The following is a 24,842-nucleotide window of genomic DNA, read 5'->3' as shown; positions in this document are numbered from 1 at the left end:
AACCTCGGGCAAAATTGTTGACACGGGTCTCACCTATTTTCAAACTTTTGCGCCATAATACCATCTCCCCTAAAAAGGAAAAAATAACCAACCTCCCACCCCCTATCAATGTTGTTTTGGTCAAATTCTCGTGTTATCCTAAGCAATATTGGATAAGGGGAGGGGGGCAAAACAGGCATTTATTTGGTGACGGTATCCATTTTTTTTGCCAGGATGACTGGAAAAAAATGGTATTTTTGTGGTGCGTCTCAACACGTTCTGTCCGAGGTTGTAGTTGACAGTTATTTCATCATTATGATTATTTATTCAAACTATTTCACCCTTTCTGATTGGCTTTTAGTTTAATCTCCCGGCTTATTCTTCATAACCAACTAGCATTGACCAAATTTGGAAGATGTCTGCCAACATCAATAGAAGTGACTTGCTACATTTTACTTATTGACAGAAAAAGAGACAGACGGCGGCGCGGTCGCTCAGCTGCTTTGGCAGTTCAGAGCCGCAGAAAACAGCGGAGGGTTTGACAAGGGTATTGTAGGAGCCGCTCGGAAGGTCTCTACTAATTGGTCGCAGGAAACATTGACATGTCATTCTTCCAGTTGTTTTAGTATTGTTTAGGGTCAGGGAAACGCACTATTCGTGACTTCTCTTCTGGGCAGCTGCTACATGACTCTTGACCAGTTCTGCGAAGACGAAAACTCCGAACTACCGCCTACCGTGAAAAAGGCAAATGTTATGAGGAAGGGAACTCTACATAGATCAAGATAAGCATGTTTTAAAGTTGGAAATATTTTGAATGAATAATAGCCTTTCTCACCCTTAAACCAAACAGAAACAGCCGAGGAGGTGAATCCGCCTGTGGCGGAAAAAAGAAAAAGTTCTAGGCATGAACTGGCCGTGGCTCCAAAGGTGGCCGCAATAGTAAACCTGTTGCTGTAGGTAAAACTGTGTAGAAAGTTCACTGGTCTGAAAACAAAAAAAGAAAAAAAGATAATATTTTACAATGTCATCTAATAACTGTGCAAAGAATACAACTGTTAAAATGCTAGTACTTACATCAAGAGCCCGGGATAACCATGGCAGTATTCAAGTTTTAATTTGTTTCTTCGTTTGAGACATGACAGAACCACAATAATGGCAAGCTGTTGAGAAAACAAAGCGAGCCTTCAGATAATGCTGAAAACTTTACTCTGGCACAATAAAATTAACCTGTTATTGCTGACGTTAAATAAAACCAAAAGCAGTGGAATAATATCGAGCCATTACTCACAGCTAGACCGAAACATCCCCATTGGTAACTTGTTTGATCAATGGCTGGTATACACCTAGAGAGGGATAAGGTACCTTTTTTCAGTGTTTGAATCTGTTTTGTTTTTAATTAATAAAATGAGCAACGTTTGCGCAAATTTTCAATTTAATCAATTTGTTATTTAAAGCATACATGTAAATTAACTTACACACCTCTATTTTCTCAGGTGATTTTAAAGTCCCATGAAAAGAACTATTATTCCGGGGCAAAATAATACTCCGTTTCTGATTGGCTTAAATTCGCCGTCGTATTCTTTATAACCATCACGCGTCCCCTAGAATTTTCTAGCGAAAGTAAGGATAGTCCATGTCCTCCATTTTTCGACCGGACTCATCTGGGCGGCTAACAGTGTTTCGGATGAGACGAAAGTGCCACCTAAACGTAACTTTCGAGACGGCTAAAGTTCCTCTTAGACGGCCGAACAGATGTAAATAGTTTTTAGTACGGCTCCAAGTCAACCAAACACGCTTCTAAAGCAAAGAGAAAACGATAGACACTTATGCCGTATTTGGAAACATTCGGTTGTTTAGAGTTCCAAGTATACGAAATCGCCCCATACGTTTCTGGGAAACTGCCCACCTACCCATCCCTAAGCCAGCACATGTTTTGCCCTAAGAGAGAAGTAAGTGTTAATGTTGGCTTAGGGGAGGGGTAGGCGGGCAGTTTTCCAAGGTAATCCAAGACAGTCTTAGATTCTGAATTCCACGCTGTGGATTCCCGATTCCATGTCAGTGGATCTTGGATTCCGGATTCAGGTTGTTAGCGCGATCCCAGATTCCTTGAACTGAATTCCAGATTCCGAGGCCCAGGATTCCAGATTTCACAAGCAAAAATTTATCTGATTCCGGAATCCGGATTACCCTACATCGCGTGATACGAAAAGACGACCGAGAATACAACTTAGTTTAAATTTCAGCTTAGCTTTGTTACCAAAAAATGTTGATCTCCCCATGACATGAGTTAATTCTAAAGTTTTTAATTATCTGAAAGGCTATATCAACACTTGAAAAAGTTTTTCATCCAATATGCAGATACCTCAGTGGTAACCTTAATTCCTTTCGGTGTCTGGATATCGTATGAACTGACTCAGTTACTCCTAATCTCGCCACTTGTATCCAAAATTCTGCTACTGGCTTTCAATAAAGCTAGGTGAGCACACACGGGTTTGTTTTAAATGAAGCAAGCAGAAGGGTAGCCTGAATTTCATCTGATTACTTCGAGTCTCCTTTATTACTCCCTCAGTAACGTGTTGCTGACTGAGACTGAGGAGAAAACGACTCAAAGCAATCGGATGAAATTAAGGCTAGAAGAAGGGAATTTCAGTAGAATTGAAAAAAAGATTTCTAGTTTACAAAACTCGTTTCGATAACAAAGAACCTGTTTCACTTACATCGTATTGGAAGTACCATTCACTGCGGAAGCTTCCGACATTTTGAAGGTCAATGTGCAGGATTTTCACGCTGATTTCACAAGAAGCCAGCTACAATACTGTTCAATTGCCCGGTGGTTTTGAAGTTAAGCTTGTTAAACCTGCACCTCTGCTTACGTACAACTGCAACAGTAGACGATTTTATAGAGTACCAGATTTCAAAGTTAAGGATAGAGACTGTGTTAAAAATCAAACTACAGCTCCAGCGTCCCTCCCAGAATTGAAATAAATCTTATTTACATTGTGCTATCGTTGAATTAAAATGCGCATTCATGATCAACTGAATGAAACGAAGCAAAACATCACCGAAACTGCAAAATCAAAAGTGGGCAGGATTTTTCTTGTTGGACTGATCGAGGACTAACTTTGACGTTTTTTCCCTGTATATCTGAGTAGAGAGGACCAGACTGTTGGAAAAAAATGTCAGTGAAATTTGAAACAACAAAAAACTCAGTAATAACTCACAGCTCTAAGTACAAACGTCTAAATTAAGTTGCTTTTATTCATCAGATAACTGTGTGCATTTTTAAAACAGCTCCCACCGCGAGTGCACAAACTGAAAGGAAGATTTTGTTGGTTCCAGTCGAGAGGACGACAGTGTGCGTAATAAAGGACCCTTATTGTCTCGACTCACTCATGCAAACGAAACGAAAAATGCTACGCAGACGATAATATTTTTAATTTTAGTAATTTTAAGATCATTTCCATTCCCATCATCAATTATGGTGCAACTGTTTTGGTGTTTTCTAAATCCAGAAATGGCAGTAGGATTTGTACCGCTGCGAGCGGAGGTTTCTCTCTTGCATAGCTTTCACGAGGTCATTTGCGTGGCTTGTCTGTCGCATAGTTGGTTTCATTGCTACATAAGTTCAGTAACATCTGTAAACCTGAAGAAGGCTGGTATGGCCAGCCGGCCGCGGAATATTGTTATAAAAAACAATACATGTTGTTTTAAATCAGCTTTGCAGTAGTCTTTGGACTTCTCGTTCTTGGTTTGTTTGCTCTTCGCAGAAAAGCCACGCGAATAACTTCATACACAGTGGCGGATCCAGACCATCAGATAAAGGGGGAGCCCCGGTCATCCAGACCCTGAGGTAAGGGGTGGGGGGCGGCCTCAAAAAAACTTTTTTTCGGCCCTTCGGGCCTCATTTTGGTCTAAAAATAAGGGGAAGGGGGAGCCCCTTGGAAACCGCTGAATTTCTCGCATTGGGTCTTTGCGATTTTGATGAAACTTTGTTCAACGCAAGGCACTAATGTGCACTATATGTAGCCGAGAGATGTTCACGAAAAAATGTCGGCAACAGTAGATTTTCGACTCAGACCTCAAAGGGGTGTGTCATTATAACCACGTGACATTTACTCTGATCGCCAAAAATTTTGTGTTATATTGTAGATTGGTCTATATATTATCCATTCTATGTGTTAGACATACGATAAAAGTAAAGGTGGGGATACCAGAGAGCTTCAAAGGAGGATGGTACCCCCCCAAAAAACTGGGTCGAGTCACCTTAAGGGCACATTCATGTGACTTTTGAGGGAAAGGCTAAGTTATTTTAGAGATAAACATCTTACACCGAATTTATAGCCTTATATGTACACCCAAAAAATAGCAAACATCTTCGATCACATTCAAGATCACAGTAGATTAGGCATCGAAAACAAATTCTTGGAAAACAAATTAAATCACGCCGAACTTTTTTGCGTTCGACAGGTTTACTTTACAAATTCTTGCCAACAAATCTGGGGGTGTGTAAACCAACCTTTTATAATTTTTATACATCACATTTGAGGTGAAACAGCACTATCTCTGATCATACAGACCTCAGACAGAATGCGGTATTTCACAATTTTTCAAGACAAGTTGCACTCAGTCAATATTCAGGACGATCAATCGTGGGCTTTAAGCGAAACCGTTCAAACATTTTCCAAAATCACCCATACGGCCAGACGGTTCTCATTTCTATAGTGCAAGCTGTCCGCGTGGTCGAGTGTTTGAATGAACTTTAATAGAGTTACCCTTCAACATAATAAAGAATTTATTATTATTATTTTTTGCTTTTTAATGGTTTCAGTTATAACGATGTGTAATCTTATAAAGCGTTTGATACGCGCGACATTTTTGAGTACTCGATCCCGCAAGCGATGTTCATGAACGATGAAAACAAACGGCACGGACAAGCGATTAAAATTACAAGCGAGACTTCTAACAATCAATAACAGAATTATAATTCGGTGAAACATTTACAGAGACAGCAATTTTCATTCACGAAGACAAGTATTAAAGAGTCTCTAAAAATCCTGAGTCTTCAAGGCGTAAAGCTTAAGTTTATGTTTTAGCCGGCTTCCCGGCGCGGTGTTTACTGTTTTCAAAGATGAAGTCCTCGAAGCAAGAAAATCGCTCAAAGTTTTCTTTCTACAGCCAAATTTATAACCAAATATTCTTTGGTACGTTTTCTGTCTATTTGCGGTGAGAAAATACCCTAAAATTCCGAAAATAAGCCCCGGGGCTTATATTTTTCAAAGGCCCTTTTTGAGGGGCTTATCGTTGGAGGGGCTTATATTCGGAGGGGCTTATATACGGAGGGAAATTTGCGTTTCAAAACCGATTGGGCTAGCCTTATAGTTGAAAGGAAATTTACCGTTTTTGCTTGTTTTTACTTTGTATTTGAGGGCAATTTTCCAAGTACAAACCCCCGGGGGGCTTATATTTGGAGGGGCGATTTAATGGAGGGTTTTTTGCGTTACCGGTTTGGGGGGCTTATATTTGGAGGGGCTTATACATGGAGGGGCTTATTTTCGGAACTTTACGGTATATCTGAAGGCTTTTCAAAGTTCTGTAACCTTATATCAAACCTGATACTAGGCCAGATCATCGACTCAAATCCTACAAAGGTGCATAAACTTGCCGCATAAACTGTGCTCGACTTCATGAAATTAAATAGAACAATAACAAACATCAAATACAATAATTACTCAGGCCTACCACTGGAGATTCAGTTCCTGAAAGGTATCAAGTAAGGCCAGTAGTACCGCTTAAGACTTTGCAACCCCCTTACGCATCAAGCAAGGTGAAAACGAAAACGATGCCATCCGAAATCGGATTTCCGACTTGCCGGCTAGCCTTATAGTTGAAAGGAAATTTACCGTTTTTGCTTGTTTTTACTTTGTATTTGAGGGCAATTTTCCAAGTACAAGCCCCCGGGGGGCTTATATTTGGAGGGGCTTATACATGGAGGGGCTTATTTTCGGAACTTTACGGCATATCTGAAGGCTTTTTAAAGTTCTGTTACCTCATATCAAACCTGATACTAGGCCAGATCATCGACTCAAATCCTACAAACATGCATAAACCTGCCGCATAAACTGTGCACGACTTCATGAAATTAAATAGAACAAAAACAAACATCAAATACAATGATTACTCAGGCTTACCATTGGAGATTCAGTTCCTGAAAGGTATCAAGTAAGGCCAGTAGTACCGCTTCAGACTTTGCAACCCCCTTACGCATCAAGCAAGGTGAAAACGAAAACGATGCCATCTGAAATCGGATTTCCGACTTTGACGAGCGACGTATTTCTCAACCAAAATTCTAATAAACAAACAAGCAATGAATAACAGAAGACTCCTGATAGCAGCTGAAGTTCATTTTGTACATCCTGGTGAAAAAGACAGTTAAACACATCACAAGTTGACACAAAACTCTGTCAGCTTTAGCTGTCAAAGTAAACAACTTTCAAGATGCTGCATGAATTTTCCGCATGAGCTCACCTGTCAAATTTTGACCAATCAGAGCATAAAAATTGGACGTAAACCGTGACCAACGCGTGACCATGGTAAGAAAAGGTCTTTCCCGCGTGTATTTTAAAAAAACTGGCTGAATTTTCGCGTCCAAGGTCTGTATGAAATTAAAATCCTAATAATGCGGGGTCAACACAACATATTTGATATGAATCATTGGAAAAAATATACTTGAGCCAGCGATCATTTGATACTGGTAATTTGTCAGCGGTTAACTTCAAAAAATACTCGACTTCGATGGGTCGACACTCGAGCCCGCGGTACAGTCAGGTGATACTGGTCAGAGGATACCCTGTTTTGATAGCTTTCAATTGATTACAACATTGATGTGCAATTAGGTTTCTCTTGGGCTCCCAAACTAGCTAGAAAGTGTGAGAGTAAACATTGGTTTCCCTGTGGTGCGGACGGACGCTCGATTTACGGTCACGTGATTACCAAATTTTCTGGGATGGGTAGATTTACTTAGCTTTGGGGCTCCGTCCACGCGCGGCGCGAACGTGGAGCTCCGCTATTATACATGTACTAGTACAATATTATTGTTAGATTAAAAGAGATACTCTGGGAAGAGCCATTTGTAACTGATTGTCTAAAATTGTGTAGAAATGTAAAATTAACACCAGATAGATTTTTGGAGCACCACCATAAGGTGATGAAAGTAGCCGCTACCCAAAAGTAACAATGTTGTAGAATTATTCAAACGGCAACTGGTATTGTTATTCATTATAATAACATGATCATCGCAGTTGGAGATGCAGCCTTAAAGCAGTTAGGAACTCAACGGTATGAAAAACTTCAGGCTTGCCGAGATTCAAAGCCTGGCCTCTGCGATACAGATGCAGTCTGTTCTAACCAACGGAGCTACCAAACCAGCTGAGAACAGGCCACTTACAAAATTTTCGGGAAAGATGAATTGGATGAAGTTATGAATATATGAAATTCTTATATTGGAACCACAGAATGAGGAAATAAATGCAAAGAAGATTGTCGCAGTTAAAGATGCAACTTACATGCAGTTGCAATAAGAAAGAATGAGACCTGAGAAGTCGTTTCACTCGAAACACTTGCTTGCTACCCCCGCCGCCCCTTACCCGTAGTCAACCTCATCCGTACATGAGGAGCCGCGTAAAGTCCCTTTTCTAATTATCTTGAGTGACGGTTGCTATGCTCAATTTCCTGTTAGAATTTTACCTCCGATCTCGTGCATGTTAGCAGGGGTCAGATTAGCTGTCATCGGTAGTGATCTTCACGGAGGCGATGAAACAATTCTAAATTTCGCAACTGTCTGTTAATATGGTTAAAACAATACTAGGCGGGGTAAATACATGTAAGTAAAGTCGAGCACGGTCTTTTCAATTATTCTCCGGATCGGATCAGCCCGATCAAGCCATCATTGTATGGAGTATATGTGGGTTACTTTTTGTCGTTTCCTGGTCGAGAATTTCTGTGTTGATTCGCGATCAAAATCGCTTCCCTTAGAAGCGATTGGTATTTGGAAGAACAACATAAACAGATCGGACAGGTTAGGAGAATTCAAGCTTCTCTTCTGAAAACCGGAGATGGCCAGCCTTCCTTCTTCACATTGGTTCAAATGCGAGGCCAATTCAGCCTTAGATCAGTAGGTTTACCTTGCGACACATTAATTCTGGTTTGTATTATGACTTGATTAATCGTAAGACTCCTTGAAGGTAAGCACAGTGTTCGATTTTTTTCCTTTAATTTATTTATTTCGGCTTCGAACATATCCGCGCCAAAACCTCCTAAATGCCCGCCAAATTTAATGTGGCGCTCTCGATCGCACAGTTCGTGTTTAGGAAGAAACAGGCCCAGCACAACTTCCACTGGAGACAATTTTGTGCACAAAAAGTGCCCTAATAAAGAAGTCGAAAAGCTCTATTAATTTCGTGCGACATTTTCTTGATAAACAAAGGAATGTGTTGAAAATTATAGACGTCCGTGTTTTATAATACACATACACACGTAGTGGCCAAATTGCTATATCTCTGATCTTTTTTCAACTGTTTTGCTTGTTGCCGATGTTTAAATGCTTCATCATGATCCAGTGCGATTTATAGTTGTCACTTCATGCTCAGATCTTTGTTTCAATTAATGAGAAAATTATCGTACAGTTAAAACACTCTTTGCACAACAATAAGGCCAGTAATTATCGCGTGATATTGCGTTGTTGCATCCGTTCTCGACTCAGCCGGACGGAGCTCTGCCTATGAAAATAATCGTTTTCCTAGTATCGAATAGGCGAATATGACTCCCACTGGTAGCAAATTCTGCTACAAAGCCATTATAAGGGCTATTCCAAGTATAAACCTCTTAAAAGCTTTTTATTTTGATCAAAAATGAAATGAAACACGTTAAAAATACCAGGACGCTCGTGTTACCTATACCCCTACCGACCTACCTAAGGTACTTCACGGAGAGGGGGTTGAGTGTTAAATTTGCTCTTTATTTGTAAAGCCCTAAATCTAAGTAGTTTTCTTTTTCTTTTAAAAATTTTTATGGAGGAATCGAAATGAGTTTTGGTTGATTGGTTGTGTCCATCGCGGTTCACCCCTATTTGTTTTTTTTTTAATACAAACGGTCTCTATTATTTTTCACGAGCAGAGAGCTTTGATATAATTCATCGAAAACAAATTCATGAACATGGTTCAGGGTATTCTGTACGTGCTTTTATGTTGGGTGTGTCGCCTGATTAAAAGCGAGCGATCGGGTGAGTCGCCTTCGCTTAGTGCAAGAAGACTTTGTAAAACGTGTATTTAAATGAATCTTTCTGTAAAAAAACGAGGCCTTAGGAAAGTTTATAAGGTATAAAATAAGCTTGGAAAACGGTTTACCAAATATATTTTTCTTTTGTTTGGGACTTACTAAGATTGTATTGAGTCAATTAGACGCTTAGAATTCGTAATTGAACTTATTCTTTGGGTGAGTCAAAACAAAGCTAAACAACGACCAAAGTCCCGTCTGCACGTGCTCTTCTGGGTGAGTCGCCTGAAAAAGCAAGCGATCGGGTGTGTCGCCTTCGCTTAGTGCAAGGGAACTTGGTTGGTTATGGCTCGTCAAAAAATAATAGAGACCGTTTGTGCAATGGTATTTTATTAAAAAAACAAGTAGGGGGGAACCGCGATGGACGCAACCATTCAACCAAAATTCGTTTCGATTCCCCCGTAAATTTTTTTGAAAGAAAAAGAAAGCTACTTAGATTTAGAAATATAAATTTCAGGGGAGCAGAATTAAAAGCAGGGACTAATCCCTTTTTTGAGAAAAGGCCAGTGAAGTCTCCTATTTAAATTCTGCTCCCCAGAGAAAGCTACTGTGAAAACTATTTGAATTTATAGTTAATGTAAATTCTATTAAATTTAAATCGCTGCGCTTCGTTCATCTTCGGTAAATAAATGCATATGATTCTGAGGTATCCCCAGTTTGTTGAAAAACTCCTCTACACCGCCACAAGTTTTCCAACTGATGCAATGTTTGGAGCGATTTTCATTCTATCAGATTCTATTTTTTAGTTGTGTTCGTCTCATCAGCTTTTTAGTAGTGTCTGCTAAAACGAGCGATTGAAAGATATGTCGGATAAAGCTTCACAGGAGGCCACGAAAGGAGATTCGCATTTCTGCTCAAGTATGGTTTCAAGCTGTCAACGATCTATGCTTGGCTGAATTTAAACAATGGCCTTCTGGTCAGATGGGGGACAAATTTTCCCCCATATTTCGGTCGCTAAGGCTTGCGGCTCGCCATGTCCGGAGCCCCCTTTTTTTCCGCACCACACCCGCCTCAAAATCTTCATATCCGCTCCTCTCCATATCAATTTAAGTTTGGCTATTAAAAGGCTGCTAATAATGGAAGTAACAAGGAACGTTATTTTGGGAACTTTAAACAGTGGTTGTCTTGTGGGAAGCGCAGAATGAAAACTCGAAATTTGATTTTTCACAGCTAAACAAGCCTAATGTATAAATTTTAACTAAAGCATTTTAATCAAATGAAATTAACGAAGACGACATGTAAGATTTACTCAAAAGAATTTGAATGATGCCTTAGCTCTGACTTGATGGGGAGAAATGGCTATTGTTCTCGGGACATTTACTTACAGTCAGTGAAAGTTTCAAGGTCTGTCATATCGCCCATTGTTATTCTAAAATGCTAAGGAAGAGGCAATTTCATTGGTTACCATGAACACACGGCTTTGCACATCATCAGGAAGTAGGCGGGTTAAACTAACAATAGCCGAATCGCTCTTTTGTTTTCCCTTTTGTCTGGTAAATCACAACTCTACGCTTCTAAATTACTCCAAGCGTAACTGTTAGAAGTACGAACAAAGCGCTACTATGCAATTCGAATCTATAAAATTACCGCATGCTACAATCCGGGTTCAACGAACAAAATAACTGACTTTATGATGACTGGGAAAAGGTGTCTTTCGATTCCACTCAATTCAGCTCTGACAAAACTATAGCCGATTTTAATTTTCGGCCGAGTAATAGCGGTATATATTCTAGTTAGGCGTTTGCTTTTAATAGACTACATACGCGCGGAGTTAACGCAACAATGATAATTAAGTAAATGTGTTCTCTCTTTCCGGCTTCCAAGAATCGTTTTTTTCACTTCGAACCTCAGCAGTCTTCCGAATAGACCCGGCAGATGCGCAATCGCGAGATGAGAGCCCTTAAAGTGAGATTCTAAACATGGTACACGGTAAGTGACCAACACATATCTCTGACCAAGAGCTAGAAGACGCCGGCCTGTCCTGCAACGGAACGGCAAGTCAGTGCTAATGGCAACCGATGCCGGGTAGTGCAGCTGACTTTTCGCCTATTGCTCTCCGGTTCGCCTTCTTTTTATCACGACGGTAAGAAAACGTCGCGTTCAGTGGAACGTCTTCGCATCATCTTCAGAAAGAAATATCTAGCCGAGAACCTCTGAGCACGTCTTTCCGTTGGGAAGAATGTTTAGTTTAGGTTTTCTTTTTCTACAGTAAAATGTGAGGAATTAAACTTCAGAAAATCGTATGGAATTTATTTTATTATATACATACTGAGAAATACTCACCAAAAAGCTATGTCGTAAATTTTCGTACGCAAATTAGTTCTAGCCAATCAGAGGAGCGAACGATGGTTTTCACACGTGAAAAAAATGATACGTCCAATCAGAATCGCGAACGATGTTTTTTCACGTGTGAGAAAAATGATACGTCCAATCAGAGGCCACAGAGGTGTGTGAGTTTCGCGCCAAAATTCCCGCCTTTTATTGCAGCTTGCAGCGCCGCTTCGCACACATTCAACGAGAAAAGTTTTACTCAAAGAGTTTTTCTCGCTAAAAAAGTGAAAAACATTTCGGAAATGGAGTGGAATAGTTTCGTTTGTTTCACTGTCGATAAAGAAAACGGTAGAGAGCCGGCGAAACAACAGCGGAAAGGAAAAACATAACGAGACGTAAGCTTTTGTTGTGCTTTTTGTCGGAGCTACTTTGCCTTTCATTTAAGCTTAAGCTTATATTGAAACCGGCCATTTTACTTAAATTCACTCATTTTCAATTGTGCATTGACAACAAACAGTGAAGATTACTTATAGTTCTTGGATTACCTCATATCCTTACCGTCAATTATGTTTTTAACAAACGCTTTTACTAAAAAGCTGATACTTCGTTTTCGTAGTCATTTTGCGGCAAGTGTGTAGCGGCAAATAAGCATTTCTGAAAGATTTAAAATAAAAAGGCCGCCAAAATGATGAATGTCTCGGTATGTATATAATAAACACAATACCACATGGAAAGTGCTTTGTACGGTATTTACGCACTCGTTGTTTTTGTATCGGAAATCTTACTCGTTCGCTGCGCTCACTCATTCGATTTCTGATACGTCAACAACTCGTGCGTAAATACCGTACGCCAGCACTTTCCATGAAGTATTCTCTATATATAAGCTTCGAAAATTGTACGTGAATGGAAAGATCGTGTAGAAAGTTTTAGCCGTTCTCGAGCAATAGCAGATTATAGACAATATTTGCTTCTCCGAACAGATACTTCAGAGAAAACAGTCGTTGGGTGCCCCAGTCACATTCTCACAAATGTCTGGTTTCTTAATTGAAGAACTGCATATGTAGTTTCTTCAAGTTACCTTCCAGTGTCCTCCATTTTCATAAAACGTTCCCGTTGATTTGTAAACAGTAGTTTGGATCTTTTCCGTCTGCAAACGATGGGACTAAGTAAAGGCTGGACCAGGGGTTCAGTGAGCTCTAAAAAGAGCTCCTGGTCCAAGTCGTTTACCCTTGCATCAGCCATTTTGAAAGCGATTTGTTGACGTAGTGATCACGAGCGGAAAGTGCGTTATGTCTTTAAAATTCGCGCTCGACTGGTTTTTTGGCATTGTTGAGTGTTCATTAACAGCCTCATAAGTTGCAATTAACAGAAGACTGGTTTTCCTGAATGGAGTGCTACTGCCTATTGTTTGTTCATGGCAACCATTGTCTCGACAAGGACAATGACTTCACTCCGACTGCGCGCTAAGTTTAAACCTTATATTTTCAAACTTATAAAAGACTGCAACTTAAACGAATCAAATTTTTGAGAAAAAGCTATCCGCGTGTAGGTAACGCACTTTTCTTAAATAATCCGCTCTATAATCTGAAGACTTGTGATTATTATTCAAGAAATTCGATGTCCAATTTTGACAAAGGTCGTTTTCCATACTGAAAATACTGTAAAAAGCCTGATTTTAAATGTTAAAAGTCTGCACCTAATTTTCATTTATTTTACTTAAAATTTAGCTGGAATGATACATTAATCCTTTAACTTAAAGAATCCGCTCTATAATGTCAAAGAAGTCATCTTTGACTTTGACCGAAATGACGATTTTAGTCACTCTGCTGCCCCAAAATCGCCCGCTTTGGCACATTCATGCCTGATTAGTCCACCTCAGTGGCTCATTTATATGCTTAAATGTCCGACCATTTCTCCCGAGTGAGCAGGAAAGTAAAAACACACACGCTCGTGTTTCGTTAAATATTAAAACTTTATAAGGCAATGTAGCCAACACGTTCAGTTGGTCTTTTATTTTTAGACTATTAAAGGCAGTGATGCGTTAAACCATTAATTATTCCCGGCGGGGGACTTTAATTCACTTCGAATTAAAATCTCTACAAGAATCGATGTTTTAACCACCTTTATCAGCTGGAAAAGAGTGAAAAATGAGACAAAATGTTGTACCTTTTAAACAACATTGAAATTCAAAATAAACTATTACACTTACCTTACGGTTGTGTTGGATGAATTATTTGCTGAAGCGCCCGCGGCCATTTCTTTATTGATAGTACCGTATCTTCAGTTCACGTGGTTTCTCACATTTGAACACGGTGCGCTTTTCGTCCAGACCTTCGCACACGTTTCGTGAGAAAGCGACTTTCGAAGATTTTACAATCAAACCAACCTCACAAGGGATAAAAGAAGCGAAATTGTCTTCGGTTTTGTTTTGACTGTCGAGCAGCGTGCAGCGGCGTCGACATCTGGACTAGGAACGAAGTATCACGTGTCTTTGTCCAGTATTATGGATTAACTATTCCAAGTAACTTTTTCAGCTTTTTGCAAAGTAAAAATTATCATAAGTTATTTTTGCAGGTCTTTCAAAAGAAAGGAACTATTTTAAGAAAATATAATAAGAAAGGTCTGGTATTGTGACATTTTTTAACGTTTTCCTTTAGTCACGCGACAGGTCGAACGTTAACAACAGAGAATATGTTGCGGCGTGCTCTGTGAAAAGTTAAAGAGAATGGATTCGTTAAAAAACAGTTTAAACTCAGTCGTTGTTTCTGTTCTCCTAAAAACAACAGTCAGCTCGAAAAGAAACACTTTGCCAAGTCAACCGGTCGACTCAGATCGCTAGAGGCAACACAGGTAACCCAGGCTCTGTGATAGTACCACAGTACGGTTCCAGTAAAATTACAGTGTTTGTATGGGGTAAAAATATCATCCTAAAATTTCAAGGAAATACTAAATAAAGGTCAATAAAACTTACTCTGCAGTTAATTGTTGTTGTCCTTATTGCTCCAATGAAGTTTCGTGATAATTTGCCGTAATTTGTTTAAATTCACTCTATCTACAATAATAATATACAAGGTAGGAAACACGAGGTGCCATTTTCGCCGACATGCTCTCATTCAACACAACTTTTTCCACGAAATTCGAACTCCAACGGAAAATAAACATGCCAGGATCGTAGAAATAGGATAGCAGCAGATATAGAAACCAATGAAGCTTTCCCAGATAGAGAAACGAATCCCACAGACTTTGACAAACTCGAAGAATATAATCCAAACAGACCGAGAATACGCTCGCCGAAGCAGCTGGGCCAGATCAACACGCGGCCAAGAAAATGAGGCCTGGGCACTGTACAAAAAAATTCCATCACAGGGGACCTGGGGTGACCTTTCTAGGGACCGATACATTATTTGCCCAAAGCCACCCTCCCCTACTGGAAAAATACTTGATAGAAGGCAATTGTTCGTCCTAGCCAATCACTATTTGCCAGAGCAAACCCCGCACACGCGCCTAAATTTAAATGGCTAAAAAAAATAATATAATCAGGAGAGTCTGCGGAGTTGCAAGGCGCCCCATTTCTTTTACTAAGGAATACAAATAACAGTAATGAAACTAATGAAATAACAACGCGAAATACTTACAAGGCGGGCTAAAAACAAGGTTGAACAAAAGGTAGATGATGACTGAGATACTGTTGCTGTGAACTCGCGAGCGAAACTATCGTAAATAAACGGTGGAGCTTACAAACTAATGTCAAAAATAATAAAGAAAATTGCGACAGAATATGAATTGCGATAACTGAGACGAATGTGAAAGGCACGTGCACCAGTAAACAAAGAACTAGCGCGATTAACATATTTAGCGATTAATGCGGCAGTAACACGCCGACTTCTTGTCAATACAAGTGAACGCTCTATCGGTTAAATATGTGAATCATCGTGATACACCTCTCTTTGAATTTGGTCCTGTTGTACAAATGCCTCGGTAAGAGCCAAAATTCACTTATATCTTTTGCTCGTTTTAAGTTTTGTAAATCCTCCTTCCTTGTTCTTTCCTTTGCCCTTATAACCTTGCCCTATTGATGTTTGATAAACTTTCTGAGGACCAGCGCCAGGCGCTGAATATAGTTCGAGAGGGACATAATCTCTTTATAACAGGCCATGGTGGTACGGCCAGGAAGAACACTTGCCTTCTATTAAGTATTTTTCCAGCAGGGGAGGGTGGCTTTGGGCAAATAATGTATTGGTCCCGAGAAAGGTCACCCCAGGTCCCCTGTGATGGAATTTTTTTGTACAGTGCCCAGGCCTCATTTTCTTGGCCGCGTGTTGATCTGGCCCAGCTACTTCGGCGAGCGTATTCTCGGTCTGTTTGGATTATATTCTTCGAGTTTGTCAAAGTCTGTGGGATTCGTTTCTCTATCTTTTTTTACAAACACTGTAATTTTACTGGAACCGTACTGTGGTACTATCACAGAGCCTGGGTTACCAGTGGAGGCAATTTATGCTAGTCGTTGGAGTGCTAAAGTACGTATTCATTCGACAAGAGCTTTTGTTTGATATTAAAATAATCAGTAGGGAATTTTAGCGAGGACGACGACGACGGCAGTGAAAAACGTCGGTAAAACAAATGAATTTGCGTTCTTTCAAACTTAATCGCGTCTATTTGGACCCGCTCAATATGTCAAATGCAGGCGACTTTTCGTGGAGTTGAATTCGTAAGGATTTTATTCAACTTCAAAAAGATAAAGGAAAAGTCGTCGTCGTATGTCCACGTCCTCCATAAAACGTTAAATTAGGAGGTTTCACTCGTAGTCGTGCAGTTGACGTCAAAGAAATGTACTAAAAAGCGTGATGCACGTGCAGAGTTGTTGTTTTGATCATTAACCCTATTTTTTTTTTTTTTTGAAGTCGTCGTTGTGGTCGTCGTCGTAGTTGCTTAAGCTCCCTAATAATGAGTAATGCAGCCAAATCTAGTCCACTCACTTTGTGGAATAAAGTTAGTTAACCTGCAAATAATTGCAACAGGAGATATCCTAACTGTTTTAAGGGACGGACCATTAGAAAAGTGATGGGGGGGGGGGGGGGGGGAATTTTCAGCTTGCACGAATTTTTTTTCTTCGCTCACTGCTTGCGCACGAATTTTTTTTTCAGGTGAACCCTTCTGCACGAATTTTTTTTCAGACAAATATTGCTTTTTTTTGAACAGTGAAATCTTGATTTATTATCTATGTTTTTGTGCTTTATAAATTATTCTACACTCACAACAGATCAAAGGATATATACAGGCCACTTTAATGCAAAATCTTTTCGAAAATGTACACACAGTGAGAGAGGAGGAAGCCACTTGGAGTGGACGGCTTCCCTGTGCATTTTTTCAGTCCCTGCCCTCTGGAATTCCTCTCCTACAGCCCATCATAATGATGCCATACTTCATTCACCAAAACAGCATGAAATAAGCGTTGATAGGCCAAACACAACTCATAAGCTCGTGATAATGTGAAACGTGACCTTGAGAGTCTGCTTGAACAGTGGTTCTCTTTCTCTTTTTCTCTCGCGCGAAGTTTACTAGTACTACACAGTGCAAGACGTGTAGCATTCTAAACTTTGACTGACTAAATCTTGTTTTTGCCGCACTAAGTCTTATATTTAGAGGTCATGAAGCCGGTTTGTTACATGCATACTGAGTAATCATTTCCTGTGGTTTATGCTTCTGTAGGTGTCCATGATAGGATTTGATTTCAGATGCAGTTGTGAAGTGTTTTATATCCTTTGAACTCTGTTTATTACGGCTGAATAAAGATTTTAGTTTTTTTGGTTTTCTCCGAAATGACTGTACCTGAATAACTATATGCATGCATGCAAGTTTCTTTGTCCGTGAATGTGATTATTTCCTGCCATGTCAATATGATTCTGGGCCCAGCTCTATAGTGTGGTTTGCAGGATTTTGAATTTCCACGGATAGTGCGATCTTCAGATTTGAGTTGTACACTGTAGCTAAAACTAAACCTACACCAAGTTTGGAGAAATATGCCGTGCGTCAGTCAAGATAATTCTCTTAGCGCTCACACAGTCCATTTAGTTTTTCTTAACATAAGTGAGTCTTTGAACTAGAGCGCGATGTCTTGTTGTTCCTTCGTAGGTATTTACTTAAGTTTTTGCTTAACAGTCGTCTATGCGACTGCTATGAATTCTTACGCAAGACTGCAGTTTCGGAACTATAGCGTTCCTCGTCAGTTGCTACTATGGTAAAGTCTTAGGTACAAAGAGCGAAGCAAGCTGTTTAAATACTGGTGGCTAAGATCGCAAATACTAACTTGCCATTGGCTGCAAAAGTGACCAATAGGTGTATCGTTTTGTGGGCACAAATAATTTTATTCTTGGGTTGCACGTGACGTCACCAAAAATCAAACTAAGAAAGTATCGATTCTTCTGAGTTTCTACTTTCACGAGGTATTACAGTACCTAAACACCTTAACACGAGCAAATTTTTGGTTCGAAAGGGTTCTTCGTTTTGCGAGAGAGGACGCTTGAATTTCCAAGCTTTCGCGTGACGCGGCATTTAGCTGGCGGCCGGGAAAGCTCTTATGTGGGTTAAAAACGTTACCGATTTTGGGAGATTTTGCAATCTAAACATTCCTTGTCTCAGAATAAATATTACTGTAATCTTTATGAGTTCCTCAAGCGAAGAATTCACGCATTAGTAGGAAAACTCGAAAACAGATGTTTCTGTTGGTATCCGGCGGCCATATTGGTGTTCCTGAACGGGACACCAACATGGCGTTTCCATACAAAGCTTTATAAATTTAGGTAAACCGTTTTTCCCAATATCTCGCATTTGAAATATTTCACAGACTTGATTCTTGGCAAGGGTTTTTGTATATTTATCTTTTTTCATTTCCCAGATTCTAGTCCTTCTGTATTGAATGGTTTGCATCTTTATTTTTCATTTCGTGACAGTGCAAGCCGAGAATAGAATATTTACAAAGCTACCAAATTCTAATATTTATTTATTACAAATTTTATTTTATTATTTTTTTTATAATACAGTATACAGTGTATGTTGTAGGTACACTCGCTGCAATTTAAAACAAAAACAAGGTTCTAATTGTCTCCTTTCAGGAAGAAAGTGATTTTTGTTTATTTATATTGTGCCTGGTAATATTGTTGATTTCTAAAACTCAGACTTTCTGAAAGAAACTCAGACTTTCTGAAAAAGTCACAATTGGACCTTCCTTCTGCATGAATTTTTTTCTTTTACCTTCTCCTTTGCACGAATTTTTTCTCTTGGCATTTTCCCTCGCATGAATTTTTTTTTTCCCACCACCCCCCCCCCCCCCCCCATCACTTTTCTAATGGTCCGTCCCTAAACCCAGACACTTATTCTTGATAACTTATCAAAAGTCCCAAAAAGTCCCAGTAGGGGAAGTCTCTTAAAAACGGGATTCTCAGCATGAGAATTTTTTTAATGTTTTAAGATTTTATTCCTGTTTACTGTAACTGTATACAGTCCATATTTTAAGATTAACTTTTGGTTTAATTTATTAATTTTTAAGAGTATTTTAGTATAATTGTATAGTTTGATTAATTTTATCATTTTAACTTTTATCAGGGCCCCAATTGATAGCAGTGCCTATGGCGTTTAAATGGGCTACCCTGATATGAATAAATAAAGGTCTCGTTCTGATAGGGAAAGTGGGTTATTGAGAGGATCCGAAACCTTTCAAAGATAGACCCTTTTTTTATTGTAAAGTCGAGGCTAACCAACGGCAGTTCGCACCACATAATGGAATCCTCATTCCGGAATCCGGGAAATTTTTGCTTATGGAATCCGGAATCCTGGGTTTTGGAATCCAGAATACAGCTCAAAGAATCCGGAACCAAACTTAAGATTGGAATCCAGAATCCAAGATCTACTGACAAATACTGGAATCCAGTATCTGGAATCCAAGAATGTCCTGGATCACCTTACATGGGGCGAAAAGGTTATAATTTAACGTTTATGTTAAAGGCGTGGTTCCAGTGTAATAACATCCGGTAAAAACGATAAACTTGGGGAAGATGTTGCAGTAGCTTTAATGATTTTATGCTTCAATGCCGGCTATCTGCCTGAGAGAATATTAAATTCTCAGTTGGGCCCATTTAACGTTCATCACGTTCATCGTCGCGTGTGGATTACAATACAATACAATACAATAGTTTATTGACACTCCCCTGGTGGGGCTTTTCAGTGACAATGCGACTAAAAAAAAAAACTAATTAAGATAAGAGAAGTAGTTAACAATTCGATTAAAAGGAAAGAATGCGGTGAACAAAGCAATATAAACATACCTATTTAAGAATTAATCGTATAATAAATATTCTCACTACGTACTATACAATATGCATATTTTAAGTTAAAATAAAATAAGATACTAGTAAGATACTAAAATACTATCATAACGTGCTATTTAAAAAGTCAGTAATCAACTTATTTTTCAGACAAAATTTAAAAGTAGAAATCGATTTTGCAGTTTTAAGAGTACTGTCTAGATTGTTCCAAATGTGCACCATGCGGTAGTGGAATGTTCTCTGTCCGGTACTCGACTTATACAAGGGGATGTTTAATAATTGGCAACTTCGAGTCACGCGCCCGGTGACCGCAATTCTTGTTGTAAATTGATCGCTGAGGTAATGTGGAGCTTGACCAGTCATGCATTTAAATGCCATGAGAGCGTCGCGGAAGAACAGCTTTTGTTTAATTGGAAACCAACGTAGATCTCTTAGTGCGGGGGTTATATGATCAAACTTCCTGGTACCTGTAATAATGCGCGCGGCAAAGTTCTGCACTGACTGTAGTCTACAGATATTTTTGTTCGAGGTGTTCGACCACACTGTGGGACAGTACAGTAATTTGCTAAAGACTAGGGCATTTATTACTGTCACCAGTTGGTTACGGTCAAGAACATGTTTAACCCGACTGATTTGTGCGAGGCTTGACATACAAGATGACGTAGTTTTTAGAACATGGTCATCAAACGTTAGTTGCGGATAAATAATTACAGAGTGTTGCTGTTTTCACCGAAATGTTTTCTGTGTATTGTGTGTTGGTTTTAATGAGAAACTTAGATAACTGAAGAAATTATAAAACAAAGTTGATCAGCGCTTATGTGGAAGGAAATGAAGGGGAAAACAGAATGGTAATAAATGGCTTAAGACGTGAGTCGCAGATTAGATTATTTTAATTTTTTTCTACTATTCAGTAACTTTTACATGTATAAGTCCACGGCAGCTCATATCACAATTGATTCAGCACGTTATAACGACAGATTATGCCACTTAATGAAAAAGAGATCGAGAGAGTTACGACGATGATTCAGCCTACTTTAACCTGGTTTTTACAATTTTGTTGCAAAATTTGAAGTCGTCTTCTAGGATGAAAATTGTGAGAAGAAGGGGTATTAAAGTCAAACAGTCACAGTCGGGTGGATGGAATAGAATTTGCTTCAGCAAATTGCGTGGTCCGGAAGTCCAAGTCCAAGTTGCGCACTGATTTGTGGGGTTAGAAAATGGAGGGGTGGCCATCAGAGAATGTTCTGTCGTTGATCAAAAAATAGCCTGCGTAGCGGGCGCTTGGAAGTAGTGGGCACAAGAAAAAACGGGAGCGGGAGAAGGAGACACGCGTGTCTCCCTCGCGCGCGCCCGTTCTCTCTTTCGCCCACTACTTCCAAGTTCCTGCTACGCAGGCTAATCAAAAAATGGATCGATTTACGTTTCTGGGGAACAGCCCACCTACCCCTCCCTTACGCTAATATTTAACAGTTAATGAATGAGGCTGAGTATCTTATGAAGAATTATGGAGATCGAGGAGGGTGTTATTCGTCGAGGCCGTAGGCCGAGGCGGATAACACCCTCCGAGATCTCCATAATTCTTCATATGATACGAAAGCCGAATTCAATAACTGTTTTATTATTCATTCAAAATAATTCCTAGTTTAAAAACATAGCTAAAACATGCTTACCTCCATCGATCCATCGATGTTCTGTTCATCTTCGATAGTGTACGTTTAGGTTTGTCCAGCTCCGCAAATATTCTCCAAATAGCAGATGTCGCCCTTCGAGTTGTCTTCTTGCTGCTCTTGCCATGTTTTTAGCTATTTTTCGCCTAGTTCTTGAAACGAGTGAAATGTCCGCCATTTTTTCAAGTTCACAACCAAAACAACTCAACCTCGTGCCCAGGTCTTCTAGGTTAACGGTGCCTTAACCTGCGAAAACGCTGCATTTTTGACGTCATTTCCTCGTTAAAGTCCAAATTCTTTCAAATTTGGTCATCAGTAACTAGTTATGGTGAATTAAACGTGTGCTTTTAGCCAATCAGAATCGGGGAAATATTTTGAATGAATAATAATAACACTTAATTCTCACTTTGGGCAAAATAGTGACTTAAGGGAGGGGTAGGTAGGCAATTTCCCAGAAACCTAAACTGATCCATTTTTTCTTTGTTTCCTTGTGCTATTGTATTGTTAAATGCGTATAAAAAAGCATATTTAATAATTACTGAATGAGGTTGAGTCTATGTATGAAGGATGTATGATGTGAGGAATTGACGCAGATCGAAATGATAGCCTCCGCGATATTTTCTTTCTATTGCTTTAATTAGCAGTAGTTTCAATGTTTCGCTCAATTTGGTGGACAGTTCCCAGTGACTGAATCTGGTTAAAGTTAGTTTCGTCGACGCAGCTCCTTTAAGATCTAAATAGGAAAATTTTTGCTGAACCAGTTACGCCAGAGCGCTAACTCTTTCCTGTTGCTGGCAAGCAAACAAAGTTACAAGTGATCATTTAAAGAACACGAAATAATACTATATATTTTATCTATTACTAGCAAACAAATTTAAAGACTCCTTCTAGTGAGTTGTCTCTAACCACGAGTAAAAAATTGGTTGAAAAAAACAAAACGTATCACTGCAATCAACAATCCTCCTTAGAATCAAGCAGGCACAAGTTCGCTCAAGTCAGTGCCGATACTCCTGAGGCTAACGGAAGTTGCACGACTTCTACGAACCCGCTTACGATATTTGATGAGACACGGGTTACGAAGCAGTGTCATAGTCAGATGCCAGCGATTGAATGCCTTTTGAGACATACGCGGAAGTCTTCGCTCACGAGTATACACTGCAAACGAAAAAAAGAACAGAATTAGCTGCCTGTACACGAAAGAGGTGAGGTTTTCTAAAATTTTAGCGTCACTTCCCGTTGACGTGCGTCGCTCAAAAACATCTTTGCTCACCCCCTAATGCAAACCCTCGATTAACATACGTCAGAACGGACCCCAGTATAACGTAATCCATTTTAACCCCCAATTACAACGTATTGAATAGGGCCCCGATTTAAAGTGTCCAGGTAATGATGAAGCTGCTTGTTTCCCGAAACTCTAATCGCATCTCATTATAGCCTACTAGCAAGCACTCCACTTGGGGGAAAGTACATGCACGAGTGCACGCGAGGAAAGACGAGACAGCGGGGAACGGGGAAGAGAAAGGAGAGCTTGCAACGATCTCTCATAAATTTTCATTTCCACCCCGGAAACCCCAAGACACTGCAAAGCGTGAAAACTGCCACCACAGGCGCGCCGCAAATTAGCAAAGTGACAATCGCCGTCCAACGGTATCTCGCTTCGTCTAGACGAAGTAGAATTGAGAATTTATGAGAGATCGTTGCAAGCTCTCCTTTCCTCCGCCTCTCGATCGCTCGCGCGTACCACGCTCGGTTGGCTCGCTTCGCTCACCCAAATGGAGAGCTTGCTCGCAGGCTAATCTCGTTATGTCGGGTTAAGGTTCTACTGTTTATATTATGTTTCAAATATTTGATGGATTTAACAAGGTTAACAAAGCACATACCAGAGGCAACCCCAGTTTCCTTTGAACAATCGGGGTTCTCAGATTGAGCACCTGCTGGAGATTCCGGATTAGGCTGGTGAACTTTGTCCCTGTCTATCAGTAGCTGACAGAACAAAAGCATCACGGGATGGCTCTGAGCAACAAGCAGGTTGATAAAACCAAGGTAAGCAACAAATGCTGTAGAAGAGAAGGATTAGAATGTGAGATGGAGTGAGACTGGCAAGCATATTCCAGTGATCAGTGAATAAACACAGAAAAAGGCCAAAAAGGTCGTTCAAGAACTTTGTTGAATGATTGGATTGACTGTGGTTGGTAAACAGGTCACACTCTTTTGAGAAGGGAGAGAAACAGTTTAGGAAAGAGGTAGCCTGTCCATAGACTTTTTTATTTCCTTTTTTTTGTCGACAATGTGACAGCGCGCGAGAGAAGCGAGCGCGCTAGAGCAAGCAAGGAGCACTCCCTGGCGCTTGCGTTGAATAAATCCCCCGCCGGTTTTATTCACATACGCGCGCTCGACGATCTGTTGATAGAAAATACGCTCGCTCGACGATCTTTAAGGGGAAGACAGAGGGTCTGTGAACAGCCCATGGAGGAAGATGAGAATGTGTCGAAAATATAAGAGAGGGGGGAGAAATCAGGCGATAAAGAAGGGATGAGAAGGAGAGCAAACAATAGGGACGCATGGCGTCGATATTACCTAATGTTTCTTATAGTCTCTACCGCGATAACCGCCTTCACCGTGAACTGGCTGCATGTTGTAAGTTATATCTAGTTTCTTTTATATTTTAAATGCAAGTAGAATAAAAACATTTCGACATACCTCGGTCCAATCTTTGAAATCCCTGCATCAAGGTCGACCGGTCTATACGAGCCAGGAATACAACTCCTAGAACTATACCCAAGATGATGCGAAGAAAGCCAGAAAACAATCCGACCAGAATGTTGAAAAAGAAAAAGAAGTATGACATAATCGAGAACAAGCGTCTGCAATGTAAATACATCAATCAATCAATCAATCAATCAATCAAATAAACATATAAATAATTATTCAAATAAATAAATAAAAGAAAAGGATGGAAGGCAGAAAGAGTGATAAATGTTAGCCCTTTGCGGTGTAGTCACTTACGGTAGGTTGAACTGTTTTTACAAGGTTCAAAAACCAAACGACAAGACGTAGTGAAGACGGCAAATACCTGTTATCCACCGTGATGACAATCCTGGGAAAATCTCTGTCGCGGAAGACATAGTGGACAAGAAACAATTGAAAGAGGTAGAGGACAACGGACATGATAAACGCGGGCCTGAAATCAGTATACCACCAAAAGTTCAGTATTAGACTACATAATTCTAGTCGTAGCTTTAGAATTTTATTCGACTAAACAGGGACTGTCATT

The 24,842-nt window shown here is 39.9% G+C and overlaps 1 protein-coding gene and 1 long non-coding RNA gene across 2 annotated transcripts in view; both read right to left on the bottom strand.

Annotated features, from left to right (window-relative positions):
* Positions 1-855: 855 nt before the first annotated feature.
* Positions 856-24,842, bottom strand: part of LOC140945862 (uncharacterized) — a 59,429-nt gene continuing 35,442 nt past the window's right edge. Inside the window, exons 3-4 of the long non-coding RNA XR_012166763.1 lie at positions 1,054-1,139; positions 856-963 (exon numbers count right to left, since the gene is read on the bottom strand). This is a non-coding gene — a long non-coding RNA (uncharacterized lncRNA). The remainder of the gene's footprint in view (positions 964-1,053; positions 1,140-24,842) is intronic.
* On the bottom strand, positions 22,524-24,741 carry LOC140945860 (stimulated by retinoic acid gene 6 protein-like). The gene is made up of 4 exons (XM_073394914.1): positions 24,642-24,741; positions 24,269-24,432; positions 23,449-23,625; positions 22,524-22,723 (listed from the first exon to the last, which is right to left on the bottom strand). The coding sequence occupies exons 1-4, from the start codon at positions 24,734-24,736 to the stop codon at positions 22,539-22,541; spliced, it is 621 nt and encodes a 206-aa protein (XP_073251015.1). The 5' UTR covers positions 24,737-24,741; the 3' UTR covers positions 22,524-22,538.

The sequence above is a fragment of the Porites lutea genome, chromosome 8, assembly GCF_958299795.1.
Source record: "Porites lutea chromosome 8, jaPorLute2.1, whole genome shotgun sequence".
In the NCBI taxonomy this organism is placed as follows: Eukaryota; Metazoa; Cnidaria; class Anthozoa; order Scleractinia; family Poritidae; genus Porites; species Porites lutea.
The sequence above is the reverse complement of the archived record's forward strand: the minus strand, read 5'-3'. Positions and strand labels throughout refer to the sequence as shown.